The sequence below is a fragment of the Cygnus olor genome, chromosome 4, assembly GCF_009769625.2.
Source record: "Cygnus olor isolate bCygOlo1 chromosome 4, bCygOlo1.pri.v2, whole genome shotgun sequence".
Taxonomy (NCBI): domain Eukaryota; kingdom Metazoa; phylum Chordata; class Aves; order Anseriformes; family Anatidae; genus Cygnus; species Cygnus olor.
Window position 1 is genome coordinate 34,438,817 of NC_049172.1, and position 19,238 is coordinate 34,458,054.

The 19,238-nt window shown below is 39.2% G+C and overlaps 1 protein-coding gene across 3 annotated transcripts in view; it reads left to right on the forward strand.

Annotated features, from left to right (window-relative positions):
• Window positions 1–19,238, forward strand: part of NR3C2 (nuclear receptor subfamily 3 group C member 2) — a 201,872-nt gene that overhangs the window by 157,754 nt on the left and 24,880 nt on the right. For all 3 annotated transcript variants that reach the window (XM_040554765.1, XM_040554766.1, XM_040554764.1), the window contains 2 exons: window positions 8,904–9,242; window positions 9,664–9,808. In XM_040554765.1, coding sequence (XP_040410699.1) covers window positions 8,904–9,242; window positions 9,664–9,808 — 484 coding nt within the window. The remainder of the gene's footprint in view (window positions 1–8,903; window positions 9,243–9,663; window positions 9,809–19,238) is intronic.

Below are 19,238 nucleotides of genomic sequence, written 5' to 3' on the forward strand. Positions count from 1 at the left end.
AGTACAGAAAAAATGATTTGGAATAAGAGATGTTGGGGAAAAACTGAGTAGTTAAATGTTGGAGAAAGATGGGGGATATTGTGGGATTGCCTTTGTTGGAGATTAATAACATAGTGGGCTGGGCAGAGTATAGTTGATGATCCTGCTCAAAGCAAGAGGATAAACTGCTTCACATGCATTGTCTCTGTGCTCTGCAATGCTGTAGTGGGGCAGCATTACACTGTGCTGTATATTGGAATCTGTTCCAAACGAGGCAAAATGCAAACATTTCTGAAACTGACATATAAGCAAGCAAAGTAAGAAGCAGTAAATATTTATTTAGTTACAGATAGTTTTATTAGTAGTTTAAATCAAACTAGAATAAAGAATGAAAAGATGTTTAAATGAACACAATGAAAAAAATGTACAATTATGCAGATTAAAATGTACTTTAGGAGCTTTTCCTTTTCCCTGTACTTTACCTCCCTTTTGGGTATACTGAGTGTGAATTAAGAGCAAGAGTGGCTGGCATTTATAGATGTGCTTGGATGTTTTTGTCTGGCCAAAGGCAAATAAAATGTGACATAGCCATAGATCAGTCTTCATGCATGTTTATTCCTTGTCTTTAAGCTGTCCAATCCTGTCAGATTAAAGTGTTACTTATTAATTAGTAAGCAGTTGTGAATGGTGTTGGCAATGCCAAACTATGTCATTATTTCCGTTATGCCTACTGTTTCATTCTGCTGTATTCAGTCATTGACTCTGATCTTATTCTCCACTAAAAGCATGCTTCTGCTGGTGGAGGATAAGAAAGGTATTCGGATTTTTTCATAGCTTTGTTACTTAAATTAAAAATTCTACCTGTATACTGATTCCTCAGGCTCACAGCAAGTGATGCAGTTTTCTATCACTTTGTATCTCCTTGGGGACAGAGCTGTCAGAAACAGCTTCTAAAATTTATTTTGCTCTGTAAAGGTGGGACCTTTATCTTCTTTCTCACCAGCTGCAGTCTTCCTTTCTTTGTATATTTAGATAAACTGTGTAGTCCATTCAGTGTATCTCAAATGCTGTTGCAGAAACCACCCTTGAAGGGCCACTGCTTTGCAAGTGCAATGTCCGTTTGGTACTGTCATACATGACAAATTTAAGTAATTTTGTGCTCTTCTTTTCAGTCCCTGTACAACTTGTCCTGTGCCGCTGTTGTTTTCTGTTTGCTTTCTCCCCTTGGTTTGCCCAGTCAAACTGGTGACTCATCCTCTTGGGCATGCGAGTCTCCAAGATTTGTACCCAGGTACAAATCCTCTTACGCTCAAGACAACACTCAGGTTCGCATTTAGAGGTTCTTCATCAACCACAGCTCTACTAAAAAGTAATACTTTGCTTTCCAAAGTGGGTAATCAGTTTAAGGAAGCTTTAAGATCCTGTCCTTGTTGTTCCCTTCTTTGTTTCTTGAAGAATAAAATGTGCATGCCTGAATGCACTTTTTGTAGGACTAATACTGTACAATCTTGTTTGGATTATTGCTTTTCACTTTATTCCATGTGTGCGTATATATATAAAATGTCTATATTATTATCTAGAATTTGCTCAACTAAATCTCTTACCCATTGTGCTAGACACTTAAGTGAAAAATATGTCTGTACCAAGATAGCTCAAAATTTTCATATATGTCAAGATACAGCAGACTGGGGGAAGGGACACACTATTTGTGGTAGCAGTAAAATAGCTAATGAGAACAGATGTCAGCTCACTGAAGCAAGTGAGGCAAAGGCACCAGGCAAACATGATGGAAAGTTTCAAAGGAGGAAAAAGTGGCATTTTGTTGGCGCATTTATCTGTGCAAAGGTGGAAGCAAGCAATAAAGTGCATGTGCTTGGTGAGGGCTCAGGAAAGTCTTCCCAAAAACTGTTGCAGCTGCACCAGAGGAGACTCAGCAGCTTGATCCTTTGGTGGCTGGTATAGAGCAGCGCCCAAGGTTGTGTTCGGAGGGGAGAAGCAGGCAGCAGGGGAGGGGTATGCAGGAAAACTCCAAGACATTTGGTGTGAGGGCAGCGGGACAAAGCAGGATGGGTTTGGGGGCTGGGAAGGAGGCAGTGGTTGTAGCTCAAGTGCAGAGCTTGAGCAGTGAAGCTGGGACCTGGGTGGAGGAGCTCAAGTCTGTGAAATGCAGGTACTGCTGGCAAGGTGTGTGGAGCAGGCTCAGGAAAAGGCAGTCATAGATGATGGGCTTGAGTGAGGAGGAGGATTTTGATGATATTCAAAGTGCGTTTCGACTGCAGCGTCTTTCTGTCCTCACGCTGCCCAGATCACTGGTAGTACTATGCAAGTGGTATTACTTTGAAATAATCACAAATTGTACCAGGAAAAAAGGATCTCTTACATTGTTTGAAGTGCCTCTAATGCATTTTTTCTGTTTGTCTTTTATATCTATTTACTAAAATACCTATTTACTAAAATTGCTGGGTTTTCTTCTCCTTTACCTCATTTTATTTTTTTTAAACCTCCATCTTTTTCTGTGCTGTGTCCTTTCATGTCCTTTTTCGTTTCACATCTCCTTCTGCTGATGTTCTCTGCTTTCCACCAGAGGTAGCATATGGTCTTGTAATGTGTTCTTGGTATCACTTACTGACTCAAATATGTTTTGCAACATGGATGAAATTAAGATCTGTTGGGTCAGGATCAGTTTGGTCCTGGCTCTGGCAGAGCTTTAGAAATGATAAATAAGGCTCTGGCTTAGTTGTCTGTATCATGACTTCAGCTTTACAAATAACAATTGTTTTTTGATAGGCAAAAGGCAGGATCTGACTATCATCTCTTAAAGAAAAAAATCTGGTTCCAGGGAATTATCGGTTGCAAGCATTGTAATTCACATATACCTACACAGAACTATAGATGATTTTTTTTATTTATTTATTTTTATTTTTTAACTTCTGATTTTTTTTTTAGAGCTCTGGATACCAGTTTGAAATTAAGGATCATTTTAGATTGTTTTCTAAATTTAAACACTACTACAATTCTGCAGCCAAGATATTACCCTGTTAAATAACTGCTGAGTTATATCATAATTTATTTATTTTTTTATCTACTATTGATAGCATTTTGTTCTTTGGCATTTTTGGATCCCATTTCTTTACCAACAATACTAATTTTGAGCCTATGAAGAGTAGATACCAGATTTGGGGCTGTTTGGAGTTCATAATTTAATTCACATATACTCCTTGGGGTAGAGGGAATAGATCAGCTCCCTCTAAACCCAACTTCTATAGCACATGTAAGTTTACTATGGTCTCATGTAGTAGCTTAGCAGTCTTGTAACTAACCTAAAACCTCAGACTTAACCTCTTAAAATTGGGAATGCTGTGGATTTGTAGCTGATGTTCGCATCAATTTTATTCAGAAAATAATTTACAATAGGTTAATATCCGGTTAATCTCCTGTTATGTGATATGCAGCTGCATAAATGCTGTAGATGACCAGAAGACTGCTGAATGTTTTATTGATCACCTGAAAACTCATAATCATAAAACCATAGGACTCCCAGCTTTGACTTTCTGACAGCAGTCTAACAAGTGAAAGGTCAATGCTCAGGAGCCAGCTGTCCAAATCTGAATCCACTCCAGTCCCCGTACAATAGCTGTTTTCAGATGATTAAGCCCAGTCTTTTTGCTGGATTGTAAGTATGAGACAGCAGTAAGATATCCATCTACTTTACAGTCTTACCAGTGCTTAAGACTGTGTTACAGTGATTTTTGTGCAGCGTCTGGCTTCCTCAGTGCCCCTGTGGGAGCACCACTGGCCCTTTGGAGGCAGGTGGGACTGATGCTGAGGACGAAGAACACCGATGCTCGAGGTGAGGCGTGCTCTCACTGAGGTTTCCGAGCACGTGGAACAACAGATGGCTTTGCAGAATTTGAAGGCTTTCCTTTGGACTTGGGCAAAGTTGGGCAAAGGCCTGCTCATGAAATCCAGGTAAACGTTTGCCTATTCCTTCCAGGGGAACAGAGAGTGTTATTTTCAGTCCGACCTGTTGCTTATTTATTTCTCTGTTATACTACAATTTACTGGTAGAGCTACAGGGAAGGTCTGTTGGACATGCCTGTTCAAAGTGCAACTTCATGACCTTTCAGCTGCTTCACCTTACTTCAGTATTTGATTGTAGTGTAATGTGCAAGATCTCCTAAAATACTTAACAAAAAATGTGTTGGATATTTAAGGTGTTAACCTCAGGTATACCTGCAGTTAGTCTTTCACTATTGCTTGCTTTTCTTCAGCTGTTACTCCAGCTCAGATTACTTAAAAACACAGGGGTTATGATATCATGGCTGCAGTAATGCTGGACAGAAGGGGCAAGAAGTCACTGACAGCACTGCCATCTCAGTGAAGGTCTTATCCCAACCCCAAGTACTTGACAGGTTTCATCTCTGCAGTGTGAATGCCCCATCCCTGGTCTGCATGGAGACCCTGCAACTTCTCAGATGTCTCTGCACATAAGTCCTGATGAGCTTGGCTTTTCCCCACTGATTCAGAGGTGGCTTTGTCGGTTTTCTAGTTGGTACTCCAATTAGAGAGCAAATGTGAAAAACACTTTCACAAGGCAGGCTCGGAGTACGTACTTCTCTGCGCTTGTATTTAATCTTTACTTGTTGGTTTCTGTGGGAGTTACCAAACCAGTTGAGCTAGAGTGCTGGCGTGAAGCCAAATGAAAAATACAGTTTTCCTCACTGTAAACATGACTGTCAAACAGTAATGTTTTTCTCAGCTTCATTTTAAAGGCATTATAATGGAAGAAAATGAAACTAAAACACATTTTTATGCCAGTATTATACATGGAAGAATGCTATTTCTTTTTTCTTTTAATGAAAAACTCTTAGAGAATAGAACATAGAAAATTCTGTTTTAATAAATACGTAATCAGTTATCTGTGTTGCTAGATACTTGATAGAGTTGGTAAGCCAATGCATTTCTTATTCTGGTATAGTTATAGTGAGGATGCATTTTTTTGCCTCTGCAAACATGAAAGATATGTAAAGTTCTTTATTTTTAGTCCTGTTTTGATAACAGAAAAAAACATAGTGCCTGATAAAATTTAATGAATAACAACAGCAAACATTAATCTCTATTCACTCCTTTGGGCTTATTTTTAAACTCTCTTTTCAGTGGCCAATAAATCTGATAACTCATCGTCAAGTGTTCTGCTGAACTTGGCCATCGTTGCTTTGCTTTGGGGATTTTTTTTATTTTTATTTTTTGAAAAATGTGGAAGTTCAGCTTTGCCTTTCTAAGATAAATGTGAACTATATTTAACGCTCACAGTGATTTCACCAGTACGTCATCCTGTAGGTGCAACTGCACCAAATGGGGAACAACAGCATTTTCACTTACTTTTCAGAATTAAATTTAACATGGTTGTCTGCATCGCCTGTCTGAAACTCCCCCCGTTTTATTTTGCAGAGTGAGGAAAAAGCCTTTTTAACAAAATGTCTGATCAGCTGCAGCTTCGTAAAATGGCTTTTTGGGTACTAAGAACGGAAATTACATCTTGAAGAATGGATGTCAGCATCCACGTAACTTGATGCACCAGAGGATGAAAAATCCTTCAGTCGTGTTTCATTGTTTGAATGAGCTTTTTTAAGAGCTTGGTAATAGAAAAGTAAGAAATAGGATTGGAAGGGAGGCTGAAGGGTCTTCTCATCTGTCCTGTCTCTTGAGACAGAAGCAGTTTTAGTGAAACCTCTCCTGACAGACATTTGTCTCACCTCTTCCTTATAACCTTCATGATAGTAACTCCAGTGTTTCTCTATGTAATCCGTGCTAATACTTCAGATAATTAGGAAGTTTTTGTAAAGTATATGTGCATAGTTGAACAACAGAATTTTAAATTAAATTTTATTAGCTCTAGCACATTTTTATTTGCATATCTAATCCTTTTATTAAAAAATTCAACCCACACCAGTTGGTCTGGATATTTGCAGGCATAGATAAATTAAGAAATTATTGGAAACAGAAATACATGCTGTAGACGAGTTAATGAAATGGTGTTCAGCTCTCTGAAGCAGAAGTTATGAAAGTTACACGAAGATCTCTGATGATCTCTGCAGATCTCCTGGCTGTGTCGATGCTGAAATCAGCCAGGAGAAACCTTCCCTCATTGTATGATGGAAATGACACCAAACTGATGTTCAGATTTTGCACTTCCTGCTGGATTCAATACCTCCTGCAGCAGCAAAGGATTGTGTTCATGTTTTGACGATGACAGTCAAAGAGCACCTGTTTGACAGGGCACCCTCAAGATCCTGCATATGAGTGGGAACACTGCTATTTTATGTAGCGGTCTCTTGGGTTTTCCCTAACAAACAAGCTTTTCTTTTGGATCTTGGGATGAGCCAGCTCCTCAGAGTTCAAGGTACCGTGCCGGTAAGGAAGTGTTGGAAACAACAGGCTATTGTTGCGCTTGGGTGTGCATTGTCCTGAGCGCTGGGCGTCTGTATCCTGCCTTGCAGCACAACGAGCTCAGGCACAGCCGGTGGGTCTGGGCAGGCAGCCCCAATTTCAAGGAAACAGTCAAGCACTAATGGCCCCCGGAACCAGCAGCAGTCTCAGGACAGCAGCAGTGCTGCCATTCGGAAGGTTTTTCTTAAATTCTGGGTTTTGAAGAGTCCGTAAAAGGGTACTGAGGTAGTTCTGTGGGTCTTTGTGGGGAATCTGGGGCACTGTGAAAAGCAGCAGGGAGCGCTTGCTTTGAACACTTAACAGGAGGGAGCAGCACGGGGCGCTGAGCCGGAGTGGAAGTAAACATTTCAATAATGGAGCAGAGAGGTGAGGCGAAGTGGAGGCTGCTCAGAAAGGATCCTGAGACTGCAGTAAAGGAGCTATATTGAAGGAAAGAGGCATAGGAATTGATGATGGAGGGGAAAAAGACTTGAGAAGATGGACTTGGGACGAGGGATGGACTAAGATGGGTGTTTTAAGAAGGACCGAGATAAACTTGTATTTACTGATGCCAGCAAAAGGGATGTTGTAATAGTTAAGACAGAAGGGTATAAGAGTCCAGACAAGAGTTTTAGCTGTGTACAAATAGATAAGAAAGAATGTATTTGAGAGAACTTACTCTGAAAGAGCTGCAATCATTTATATTTAATTCATTATTTATTGACTTTAAAGATTATTTTACTTAACGTTCCCTTGTCATTGCTCCATGTTCAGTCCACCTGAACGTACAGGGAAAGCTTTCAGTTAACTGATACCTTACACAGGGTTTTAAATGTGAGGCTGTTACTTTGTCTCCACGTTGCACTGTGTTTAATGTGGAACTGATATGTATGACCTGTGCTGGTTTCGAGGCAAATCACACGATCACAGTGATCCTGTCTGCCCTAAAACCCCAAGCTGTGCTGCTGGGCAGGGCACCGTCTCTCTCCTCCTAGTTGGTGCTGGGAGCAGAGACAAAAGGAGCACCCCTGTTGAGAGATTCTCTTCTTCCTCAGCGTATATCCCTGCTGACAATTCCTGTTTCTCTAGATGTGAGCTCTGGGCATGGAAAACAGCCAAAGTCAAAAAGGGAGTTTGTTCTAGTGTCACATAATGCAGCTAAGGCGAGCTTAGCCTCTGGGGTTGACACTGATTGCACATAGAAACCATGAAAGTGAAGGAGCAAATGGAACAGGGTAGGTGATGTGAAGCAAGCCTGCACTGCCTCTGCTGGATATATTGTACACTGAGCAGGAGAGAAGCAATGTGCAGAAATATATTTTTATCTGGACAAAAGTTTAACCTAAAATATGTTCAGAACATAAAATGAATAAATATTTTAACTATCTATAGAAATCAGTGGGAAATACTGCTCAGACTTCAAAAAAATTAAGAACAGTCAATGAGCTATTGGAAGGAAGTGGGTGATGGACTCCTCTCCCCCCCCTTTCTTTTTTTTACTTAATTGTCTTACGTTTATTCTTTTATTTCTTGTTCTTTCCTCACACTGTAGGATAGTTTTGCTGGGTTGGGAGCAGGACTTTCTGCCTACTTAGATATTTGTGCTTCATGTGGCAATGTTGGGAAGGCAACCTGCAAGGTTCGCCCGGCATCTCTGCCAAGAGTGGAAGCACACTAGAGTTGTTGTCTTCCAAGAATACTCAGCAAAGAAAAGTAGGGAGGGATAGCTTTAAAGGGGACAAAATAATTTAAAAAAAAAAGAAAAGAGGAAGGCTAATCATTAAGAGAAATGTTGATAGCAGTGAAAGAGAAGTGTTGCATGAGGCTCCGTGTTTTTTGTCTAACTAGGTGCATATTTGTAGCATTGTTTCAGAACTAGCCAAGAGAGAGGACAAGGATCTTAAGAAAGTATCAAAGCAGCAAGGCCAAAGGGATTTGACTAGATTAGGTTGTTCAAAATGGATTGACTGTATTTCGAGTTGAGGCACAGCCAGGGTGTGTACAAGGACTCAAAAGCTTAGGAGAGCTCCAGGTCTGCTAATTTTAGGCATTGACAGGGAGGTTTCTTTTGATTAGCAAATGCAATGCAGAACATGAATTGCAAACCTGCAGGTGATAAGTGATTCATCTAAGCTATAGTACAAATAAACTTCTGAAATGTTTAATCAGCACCTACTGCAGTAACTGGGGTGTTTTATGCATATCTGTGTAGAGACAGATAGAAATGCAGGTTACTGGACCCTGACACTTGTAGATGCACACTAAAGCAACAACAACAACAACAAAAGAATTTAAATGTTTCTTCTGTTCCTTTTTCCAGTGTAACAATGCTGCAGGCAGTGAGGTATTTCCTAAGGTCCTGGTGATTTCTGTGCACATTTCACTTGCAAACTTCTGAGATGCTACTTCTGCTTTGATTTCCTGTCAAGCCAGGCTTATGCTGGCTTTTCACAGTTTCTACACTGACTTGTTTTTTGTGCTGCTTATCTTCACAGCCCGAAAGTCCAAAAAACTGGGGAAATTGAAAGGGATGCACGAGGAACAGCCACAGCAGCGGCAGCAGCCGCCACCCCAAAGCCCCGAGGAAGGGACAACGTACATCGCTCCAGTAACTGAGCCCTCTGTAAACACAGCACTTGTCCCCCACATGTCTGCTATCTCACCAGCACTTACTCCCTCTCCTGTTAAGATCCTTGAAAGCATTGAACCGGAGATTGTGTATGCAGGATACGACAGTTCAAAACCAGACACAGCAGAGTACCTGCTTTCCACCTTAAACCGCCTGGCTGGCAAGCAGATGATTCAGGTGGTAAAGTGGGCAAAGATACTTCCAGGTAGGACCATGAGGTATTTGGTGAAATTTCCATTAAGTCTTCTAGATTAATGAACTATTCACCTGACAAAGTGCATCTTTAGTCTGTGGGCTGGGTTGAAAACCCTAATGGGGGGAATGACATCAACATCTAAGAGAAGATTGTTGGTTTTTTGATTTATGTAATGTTTGTTTCATATGTTTTTGATTGATATTTTAAAAGCTTTCATTTTGAATAATAGCCTCTTAAGAAGAAAACATGTTTTGTCACTGGAATCAAAAATTACGTTTTCGTTTTTTCAGAAATGTACTTTGTAGGATTGTTGCTCTTGTTCTTGACTTAAATACTAGAAAAATACCAAGTTATGTATTTTCAGTGCTGGTTTCACCAACCTTTATAAAGCACAACATAGTTCATGGGTATTTTCTGGTTTGATCTCTAGGATTTAGAAACTTGCCTCTCGAGGACCAAATTACTTTAATTCAGTATTCGTGGATGTGTCTGTCATCGTTTGCCTTGAGTTGGAGATCATATAAACATACAAACAGCCAGTTCCTCTACTTTGCTCCAGACCTGATCTTTGATGAGTAAGTATTCCTTAATGGTCCTTTTCAATGCAAACTCAAAGGATTACTCTTCTTTATTTGTTTTTCAGTCTAAGAAAATTTCAGCTAATCCCAGTTTAAGAAGTAGCTAAAAAGATTTTTCAGTGACTCAGTTTTCAATTGGCAAAGCTATGTTAGCACCGTCCTCTTCTTAAGTATATGGATGCATTCACAAACTGGGAACAACGTGCTGGCTTGAAATATGACTGATACAGTACCAAGATTTATAGAAAAAACATTTTTCGGTATCTACTGGAGCTTGGAAAAATATCTAGCTTCAAGGAAATGTGAATGTTTAAATTGCCAGTTTTTTTCAGAGCAGTCATATAATAGTGCTTTTGTTAAGAATATACAGCTGTTCAATGAGTTTTCTTGACAGTCTTAATTACCCTTCTTTGCAATCATGAAAGAAGCCAAAATGTTTTTTCAGTAATGAAACATAACTTCTTTTATGATACATTCAGAGAAAAAGAAGGATCAACCAAGGAACCATTCCTTCTGAGTATGTGTGTTCCTTCATATTTTAAGTTTGTGTTTTAGTGCTTTGCCTTTGATGAGTATAATTTAATTTCTGTTCCATTCGCCTAGTGTTTATTCCAAGACTGTAAAGTCATAACATAAATGAATACACAGGCAGTCAAACTGCAGTCACGTCATGTGTTCATCCCAGAAGGTATTTTTCCTAGAGGTAAAAATGAGACACAATCAATAGGATATGGATGCTCTTGAAGGAAAAGCAAAACAAAACAAGAATGAACAAAAAAATAACTTACCACTCAATCTCCTGAAGCATTTTTAAGTGTTTACTTCTTGGAGAAGATGGTTTGTCTCTGTCCATCTTTAACATTTTTTCATTCATATAAGAATTTCTAAATAATTAATGCATATAAGATGTGGTCCCAAAGCAGAAAGATTGTGAGTGGTTTTTTTGTTTGTTCATTTTTTGTTGTTTGCTTCCGTCCCTGCCCCCCCCCCCCCCAATGAACTGACAATTCACTGCATGTGGTTGAAAATATATTGCCAGACCATTTTCCTTGTTGAAAGCATTTCCACTATGACTTGGGACATTAAAGAATTACCACAGAAAAAAGTATCTGTAGCTAAAGCTAACTGAAAACGTGAACTTTAAAGAGTTCAATTCTTCCGGGAAAATGCAGACCTAAAAGTTTGAACACAGAACTAGCTTTCCCTCTTCTGAAGAAATCAGTTGGGGGGGGGGAGGGTTTATTGGACAAGGAAGTCAATCCCACTTGGAAATAAAAGTGTATGTACATTGCTAGTAGTCCTGATACTTCAGCTAGAAGCAGCTTCCAGAATTTGAGACCAATTGTGAGTTTTGTTTTGCAAGACTTGAAGTAGGTGCCTGCAGAATTATACTGACGCTGATATTAGGATCTAGTCAGGAAAAGGACTGCAAGAAAGAAATTTCATAATAAAATGGTGAGATAGCTGCACCAGTGCTCACAGCGACTCTGGAGTCTCTATCTGTGGTGATCTCTAAACTTTGACTGGGCAAAGCCCTGAGCAGCAAGCCTCCAGCACTGCTCCAGGCATTAGCCCTGCTGCGAGCAGGGGGCTGACTCGAGAACTCCAGAGATGCATTCCAACATGTTATTTTGTGATTCTAAGTTTAATAAAAGCAACTCTTTCTCAGTTTTGACATAAGATCAGAGGAGAATTACTGGAATTGTACATGTCAACCAACATAGTTCAGTATAGAAAACATTCAGGTAAGCACAAAACCTAATAAACAATTTTGAAAGATTGAAGATTGAGAACAAAAGTGTCATGCAGTATTAAAATATATATATAAATATTCTTGTATGGAATTCAGGGTCATTTTGACAGGTTAATCTCTCAGGTGAGCAAAACAAGATTGAATCTAGCAAACTCGGTAAAACATGAGCAAGTCTAAGAACAGTGTTTCAAACAAGCAGGGCAAAAAGCATAAGTAGTCAATGACAATTCCAGTGCAATTCTTGTACAAGTGCAATTGTACAATTGCATCTTGTAAAATTTTTCAGTGCCCATGTTTCATTTAGTTTTATTTCATCTTCAATATCACTACTTCAGGAAGTAGGTTACCTCATTTTTTTCACTGCATTTACCTTGTCTGTCTGTAGTAGGGTTTAACCTTACTGCTTCATTTTACATCTATTCCCATTTGTGAAAATATACTGGTTTGAAGCTTTGCTCTGGAATTGCTGAAGGCTGGTCCTACACAGGCCTTTATTTCTGTGCCGCAAGGTTTATCAGACCTCCCTAAAATCCACTTGATGTAACTTTTTGAGTATTTTATCCCCACTGGCGTTTTAGGACTTCTATTAGTTGATGCAGAATGAAAGGGAGATGCTTGAAAATTACTTTCCCTTCTGCTGGCTTGAGAGAATCGTGTTTCTATTAACACTAGGCCAAGATTTTCATGTTATTTCTTCATATTGTGTCTGGAGAGATCATTTCCCGTCCCTGGGCAAGAAGTAATTAGGAGGGTCCCTTGCCAGTATGCTACCCAGAGGGGTTCAGCATTTTTCTTCAATGAACAGTTAAGAAAGAGTGAAAGTAGAGATTGGCATTAGCAGAATTATGTTGCTTTGTTTTGCATTAAATGAATTTTCCGTTTACTCTTAACTACTGTGAATAAAAGGAAGCCATAAGGTTTCTGGAAGGCCATGATACATTATATTGTTTTCTTTCTTGTTCTGAAGGCCTGTAAACAAGACAAGTAACAAATGAGAATCTCTGCTGCTAATAGCAGTTAAAGGCACCTCTGATTGCGTAAATGCAGAGCAAAATGCCTCCCCAATAAATACACAGTTTGACTTCCTGTTAGGCATATGCAAGGCTGGAAATATTTGACCACCTTCATTTGGTCAGGTTATATATCTAATTAAGTGTACTGTTTGTCTTCATGGATCATGCATATGTTCCATTGCTTTAATTGGGTTTAAGCAAACGCCAAGATGTGAACTGAGGGGTAAGAAAATGGCCACGCAACCACTCAACTGTTCAGCTCATTGCAGAAATGCCAAAAAACAGGCTGAAGGGGGGTATACAGTAAACCAATGTATTTTATGTTGTGTGTATGTAAGTTACCATATGTGTTTTTTTAATCCATTACTTTCATGGCATAGTACTTGTAATCAAAGGTAGTATTCTATAGTTACAGCTTGAGTAAGCTATATCCATGGTAAATAAATCTTTAAAGCTCTGTCATGTATGTGACACCACATAATTCCTGTGACAGGTAAACACTCTTATAGGATGAGTGTTGTATATGTAATAACACTTAAAAGATGCTGCAATTACGTTCTTAAGGTTGCAAACCTAAATTCTAAAAGTTGCAAAATCCTAAAATTAAGATAGTCTGTATGAAATTGTAATTTGAGCCCTTTGGGTCCATGCTTTAAAAGCTGTATCCAAAACCAAACCTTTAAGTTGTTATCCCTTATTTTTCCCATGTGATTTCTTCCTTTTGTATTGATCGGGTTGGATGGGTTGTAGGGATGATAGAGGATTATGTAGTGAGAGATTTGGATTTTTGCTTCACTTGTTGCAGTTGAAGAAGTGATCTAGGGATTCAGGAGATTAGAGAGATATTAATTGGGAAGATTTTCTTAAGACATGGTAAAAGACTGCCTGATCCAAGACCCTAAGTTATGAGACATTTCAGGTTCCTACTGCAAAGTAACAGAAATCCCACCAAATAAATAAATAAATAAATAAATTACTAGTGTTTATTTAACTCGAAGGGGAAAAAAATCTCTCAGGACTTAACCAAAGACTTTTAGCTGAAGTTTTCTAATCTAATTCAACCTGAGGCAGGCATATGCACAAACAATTTCAGTCCAGAACATTAAATTTGTAAAATTATACACAACTGAAAGCAGGAAACTGAAAGAGTTCTGCTTGAAACGGGTGCAAGAAGCAAGAGATGTATGTAGCAAAATATTTTTTTAACTCTAAAATGAACAGCTTCCTATGGGGAACAGCCTAAAACATTATTTTTAAGACATGATCATGGAAGGTGGGAAAGTTGGTTTCAAATTCCCTTGGTATATCCCTTACTGAATGTATTAATCACTGAACTAATAGTTAAAAGAGCGTTCCTCTGGCTGCTTCCTTTTGAAGGAGAAGTCCCCAACATTTTGGAAAAGAGATGGCACAACAGTATAGGTCCTAGAAGAAATCTGATGAGCTGAACTTTTAAATAGTAGGAGTTTGTACTGCAGAAGTCAGATGCCTAAATCCCAGAGAAAAGCAAGGGATGCTCCTTTTTGTGGCCATTTCTGTGACGGGCTTGGGCAGTTTCTCTTCACCGCTACATTAAGTTAAGGCATCAGCTAGCAAACTTTCAGAGGCTCAGTAAGGAAAAATAGCACTGACAAGTACAGCACTGCCAGCAGAAGCCCAGCAGGAGCTGAGACATGGTGTGGCGGGGATCCTGCCTCCCATAATGTGGAAAACCACTGGTAGTGCTGGGATGGGAGCTGCTTTTGGGGCCACAACTTATACTCCCAACAAGTCCCAGAGGCCAGAAACTGCATTGTTCACAGCAAGCTTATCCACCTCTTTTCTTAAGGAAGGGAATGTTGGCATTTTGTGTCTGCGCAGGGCAAAAATCCTTGCTGATGGCATTGCTGGTGAATATTAAAGATCAGGCCATGCATCCTCTTTGGCATGTTGTACTGCAGCTTGTTGGTTTCTGCTGGTGTAAAGAAACCAGACCTGCTATGTGATGCTGAAGGTCTGCTGCAGTTCTTTATGCTTCTTTCAATTTGAGGTTTTACACAGTCTCTTTGTAGAATTCTAAATTCTTGAGATCTTTTGAAGAAGGGATTCAAGCTCCAAAATATTTTACTATTTTTAAGAAATCTATTCAAATTGTCATATTGCCATTCCAGCCTTATCTACCTGTAAAATGGCAATGATATGGAATAATGTGAAAGGGTTCAGTAATACTGAGACATCATGATGAGACATTGTTGTATGTTGAAGAAAAGTATGGCATCAATATTTCAACAGTATTTTGCAAATGCACTGAATGACTAATGTTGTGTTTTCTTACTCCTCTGATTTTCTTGGTTTGTCATTTGCAGCACCAAGAGTAAGTCATAGGTGCATAAGCATACAGGTTTTGAATTTTCTAGCCATTTTACTTTGTTCTAACTGTCGTAATATTTTTACAGATTTTTACATTTCTCAAGGACTTGAGTTCTTGCCTGATCAAAAATAGCACTAGGCACTGCATAAAGTACCCAAAATTATTAAAGTGAACTTGAAAAACCAAGTCTAAAAACTGAGGAGAGTTTTCATGAACATTTAGATCAGCAGTGTCTTTCCCCCAAGCCTCATCTCTGAAATTACTGTATTGTGTCATATGCAGTTCAGTCCCTTACAGTAAAAAGTTTTCAGCAGAGGCAGCAGTTTATTGAATGTTACAGACAAAACGTGAAGAGGAGAATATACCGATTTACGTATTGGATGGTGGTTTTAACTGATAAAGAAAAACTTAAGGTTATGGATTATGAAGTAAGAAGTGGCTGTCGTTCCTTTTATTATTGCCATTTTGGGCAATTGTAGCGCTACTGGCTACTTTTCTAGGTTGTAGTGTGGTATCAAAGGCATTTTCATTGTAAAATTAAAACATCTCCTTCAGATATTTTTAAATAACCTAATGTATGTAACCCAGCCTTATGTACGTAATGCGGTTTAACAAACTAACAGAGGTTATTACAAAATAATATAAATCCTTCCTTTAAAGCACAAAATTTAACTTTCTATAAAAATGTATTTTTTCAAGGTTCTTTCATGCTATGCCTTTGGTAATTCCTCCAACTGTGAAGTTTAAAAATTTAGAAGCAGAGAGAGGTTGATACTAGCAATAGAGGAAAAATAGAGAATATATTTTTCAAATGAGAACATTGATGTATAGCAAATGAGGTAGAGAGAGGTAGAAAAACAGCTTCAGGATGTGGGGATGTCTGTGAAGATTCAGTTCTGATGTTGTCTTGGGATGTGGGTGGGCAGAGGATTTTGTGATGTTGAAGGAAGTCATAAAATTAAAGTAAGAGTGAAGATGTTGCATGGCTGAATAGATAAGATTTTATTTAAAATCTGCATTTATTAATTATGCATATTTTATTAGTAAAGAGCATGTTCATTGCATTTTCATTATGTTCTTAGTATTCTCTCATAATATATTTGTGGAAGCTGAGACCATTAGGGTATTGTGTTGCGTAATGAAGTGCGAGGAGACAGCTGCCTCTGTGTGACCTTTCCGTGCCAAAGCCTATGAGTCTTTCAGGTATTCTGATTTCTATAGTAACACCAGGAAAAATCAATGTAATAAAAAAAGCCGAATATTTAAGAACAACAGTTTTTTAACCTTATGTACCTCCAGGAGGATGACTCTTTAGATCTTCTGTGTGAGTTGATAAAGCCAGTAAGTAACTTTCATTGTGTACAAGGTGACTTTTTCCCATTCCCATTTTGCAGGATGATGCCTGTTAACCCTAATTGTACTGGTTTGGGTCTCTTTTGCGATCTGTTAAACCCGTCTAAATTTAGGTAGATTTCTGTCATTTTTTCAATCTAGCAGTCTCCAAATCCCTCATTTTTAATTAGTATTGCTGCAGTGATTGTTGGTATGAGTTGTCAATGTTCATTCTTTGCTAATAAAGTGTATGTGTGATTGTTGATCTTGTTGAAAGGTCAGCAAGCACTCCTTGATACTCTGTTTTTTGCTTTTACATATTATTTTGAAGAGGAGTCCTGCATTTATACAATCTAAACTGTCAGTGCAGTGAGATGTGGATATCTTTATCAGTAATTTTTATATATACATTGTCGGTTTTATTTACTTCCTTGTAAAGTTCAGCTCAGTTTCCACCCAGAGATGTATATTGGAGGATTTGATTCTGTATACATCCTAAAATGTTGCAGACAGACAGAAATTTGAAAAACTACTGTCATACCTGTTACTGATACATGTAACATGCTTCCGCTTGTTTTTTCAAAAGTCTCACTTTGCCTCAGCTAGTTTTTTAGTCTCACTCTGCTTTTTATTTGTAAACAGGTCAATGGTTGGGTAGAGCAGTAAATGCAGCCTCATTGTATAACTGTGTAAAAGCTTTGCCCTTAATGCCATTATCTAATCAATTCTTAAATTTTTAGAGTGCTTAGACATCAGTGGATGAGAAGCTTCTGATTTTAGTTAAAGCCATGAAACTGTAAAGGAAAACAGGAGATAAGGTGGTTTTAAGGAGATCTCTAACAATTAAAAAATTGTCAGATGAAAGGTCCTTCTAGCCCAATTTTTCAATCTCTAAAACAGACAGTTGCAAAGAAAATGCGAGATCAGGACAAGGATAAAATGATAATTCTTCATTTGCCTGTTCCAGTAGTCAGCGATTTAGGTACTTCCTGAATGGGGAGATTGCATTTGGACAGTTGTGCTTAATAAGCCTTCTGTATCTTTCTTCTGTGAATTTGCCTCATACCTTTTTGAATACATTTATAATCCTGACATCTAAAACGTTCTGTGGCAATCACTTCTGCAATTTAATTATGCATATTTGTTTGTTGGAGATGTTTCTAAAGCAGATACCTGATAATTTAACGGAGTACCACTTCATTCTTGTTTTTGTAGAAATAGTGGATATATTCCTTTTCGTCTTGTGTATACTATTTATCGTTTATAGATCTCTGTCAAGTCCTGTTAGTTCTTCTGTGAGCTGAAGAATCAGCTAGTCAATTTAATCTCCCCTTGTGTGTCAGTTGTTTGCTACCCCTGGCCATCCTCATCTTCTTCCTCAGTACTTATGCTGTATTAATTTTAGGAACAGACCAGAATAACATGTCGTGTTCAGAATGCAGTGGATTTATGCAGTGGTGAGATTTTGATTTCTGTCTTGCTCTTGATTCTTCTTCTCTCACCCTTTGCTGTTTCTTTTCTTTATTCTTTTTTTTTTTGTCCACTAATAAACACAGAGCAAGCATTTTCAAAGAACAGAAACCCAAAAAACCTGTTCCAAATTATACCTGGGTCTCCTTATTGTGTGATGTTTGTTAATTTAGAGTCAATTATTCTTTATGTATAGTGAGAGATGATTATACTGTCTGCATTGTCTTGCAATTAGTGATTTTCACCTTCCATTTTGTCAGCCAGCCAAGTTTTGCTAGATTTTTCTGCACTTCATCACAGGCAGCTCCCAAATGCATTGTCTGGAGTCATCAGCAAACTCTGCCACTTCCACAGGTCTGATTTTTTTCAGATGATGTGTGAGTACAGTTCTCAGCAGAGCCCCAGTGCAGAGCTCTGTGAGACTTGCCTGGTACCCTCCATCACCTGTGAGAAATGTCCTTTTATTATTACCCTTTGCCTCCTATTTTTAAGCTGCTAATAATCCATGAAGAGCCCTCCCCCTTATCTCTAAGCTCTCTTTAAGAGCCTTCAGGAGATCTTTTTAACAGCTTTAAAATCCACCTCTGCCGTGACTGCATCCCCACTCACCTCCTGCTGCAGCGCGCGGTGTGCCGGAGGACCGAGACCCGTTGTTACCCGTGCCGGCACACTGACAGACAGCGCTGCAGCCCGTGCCCAAGCTGCGTGCCCCAGTTTCCTTTGTGTGGAAACCAGGGCAGAGGAGAGGAGGAGCAGAGGGTTGGTGTTTGCTTAGGTCTCACCCCATACGGACGTGGGATGCAGCTAGACCTGGCGTGTGCGAAGCATTCCCGTCAAGCAGGTGTTGCCTGCATCAACCAAAGCATCCTTGTGCTGTTGGCAGAGATTAGTGAGACGTGACCTCCCCTCGCCAAAGCTGCACTGACTTTCCTCCATTACAGTGTTTTTATTTACCTACTAGTGCCCCTCCTTCGGTCATTTTGCTGGATGCAGGAATGACACTTCCTAACCTGGGGTCTCTTGAGTGCTCCCTCTCCACTCCAAGGTCTATTTTAAGACATCAGTCACATTTGTCACCTTGTACGCCTTTTATAAGGGCAATTTAAGCAATAAGCTGTGCATCGCAGTTAGTAGTTCAGCAATTCCATATTTAAGTTACTTTACAGCTTGTGGATGGATGCCATCTTGTCTTGGTGATTTATTACTATTAATTTTACTGTGTTTTTTTTCTAAGCCTTGTTCCGCTCATGCTTCGATCTGAAACTAGTTCTCACACTCCCTTGCTGAAAAGGGAGACTGGGGCAGAGCCTTCCTGGACTCCTGTATGGAGAACACTGATGCAAAGGTCTTACTTAACTTTTCTGCTATGGCCTGATCTTTCTCAAACACTTCTTTTTCATCTGATCATCTGTTGGCCCCGTGGATGCCCTGGCAGGTTTCCAGCTTGTGATGTGTTCGAAAGGGTTTGCTTATTCGTTTTTATGACTTTAGCATGAAGACTTGCCCAGT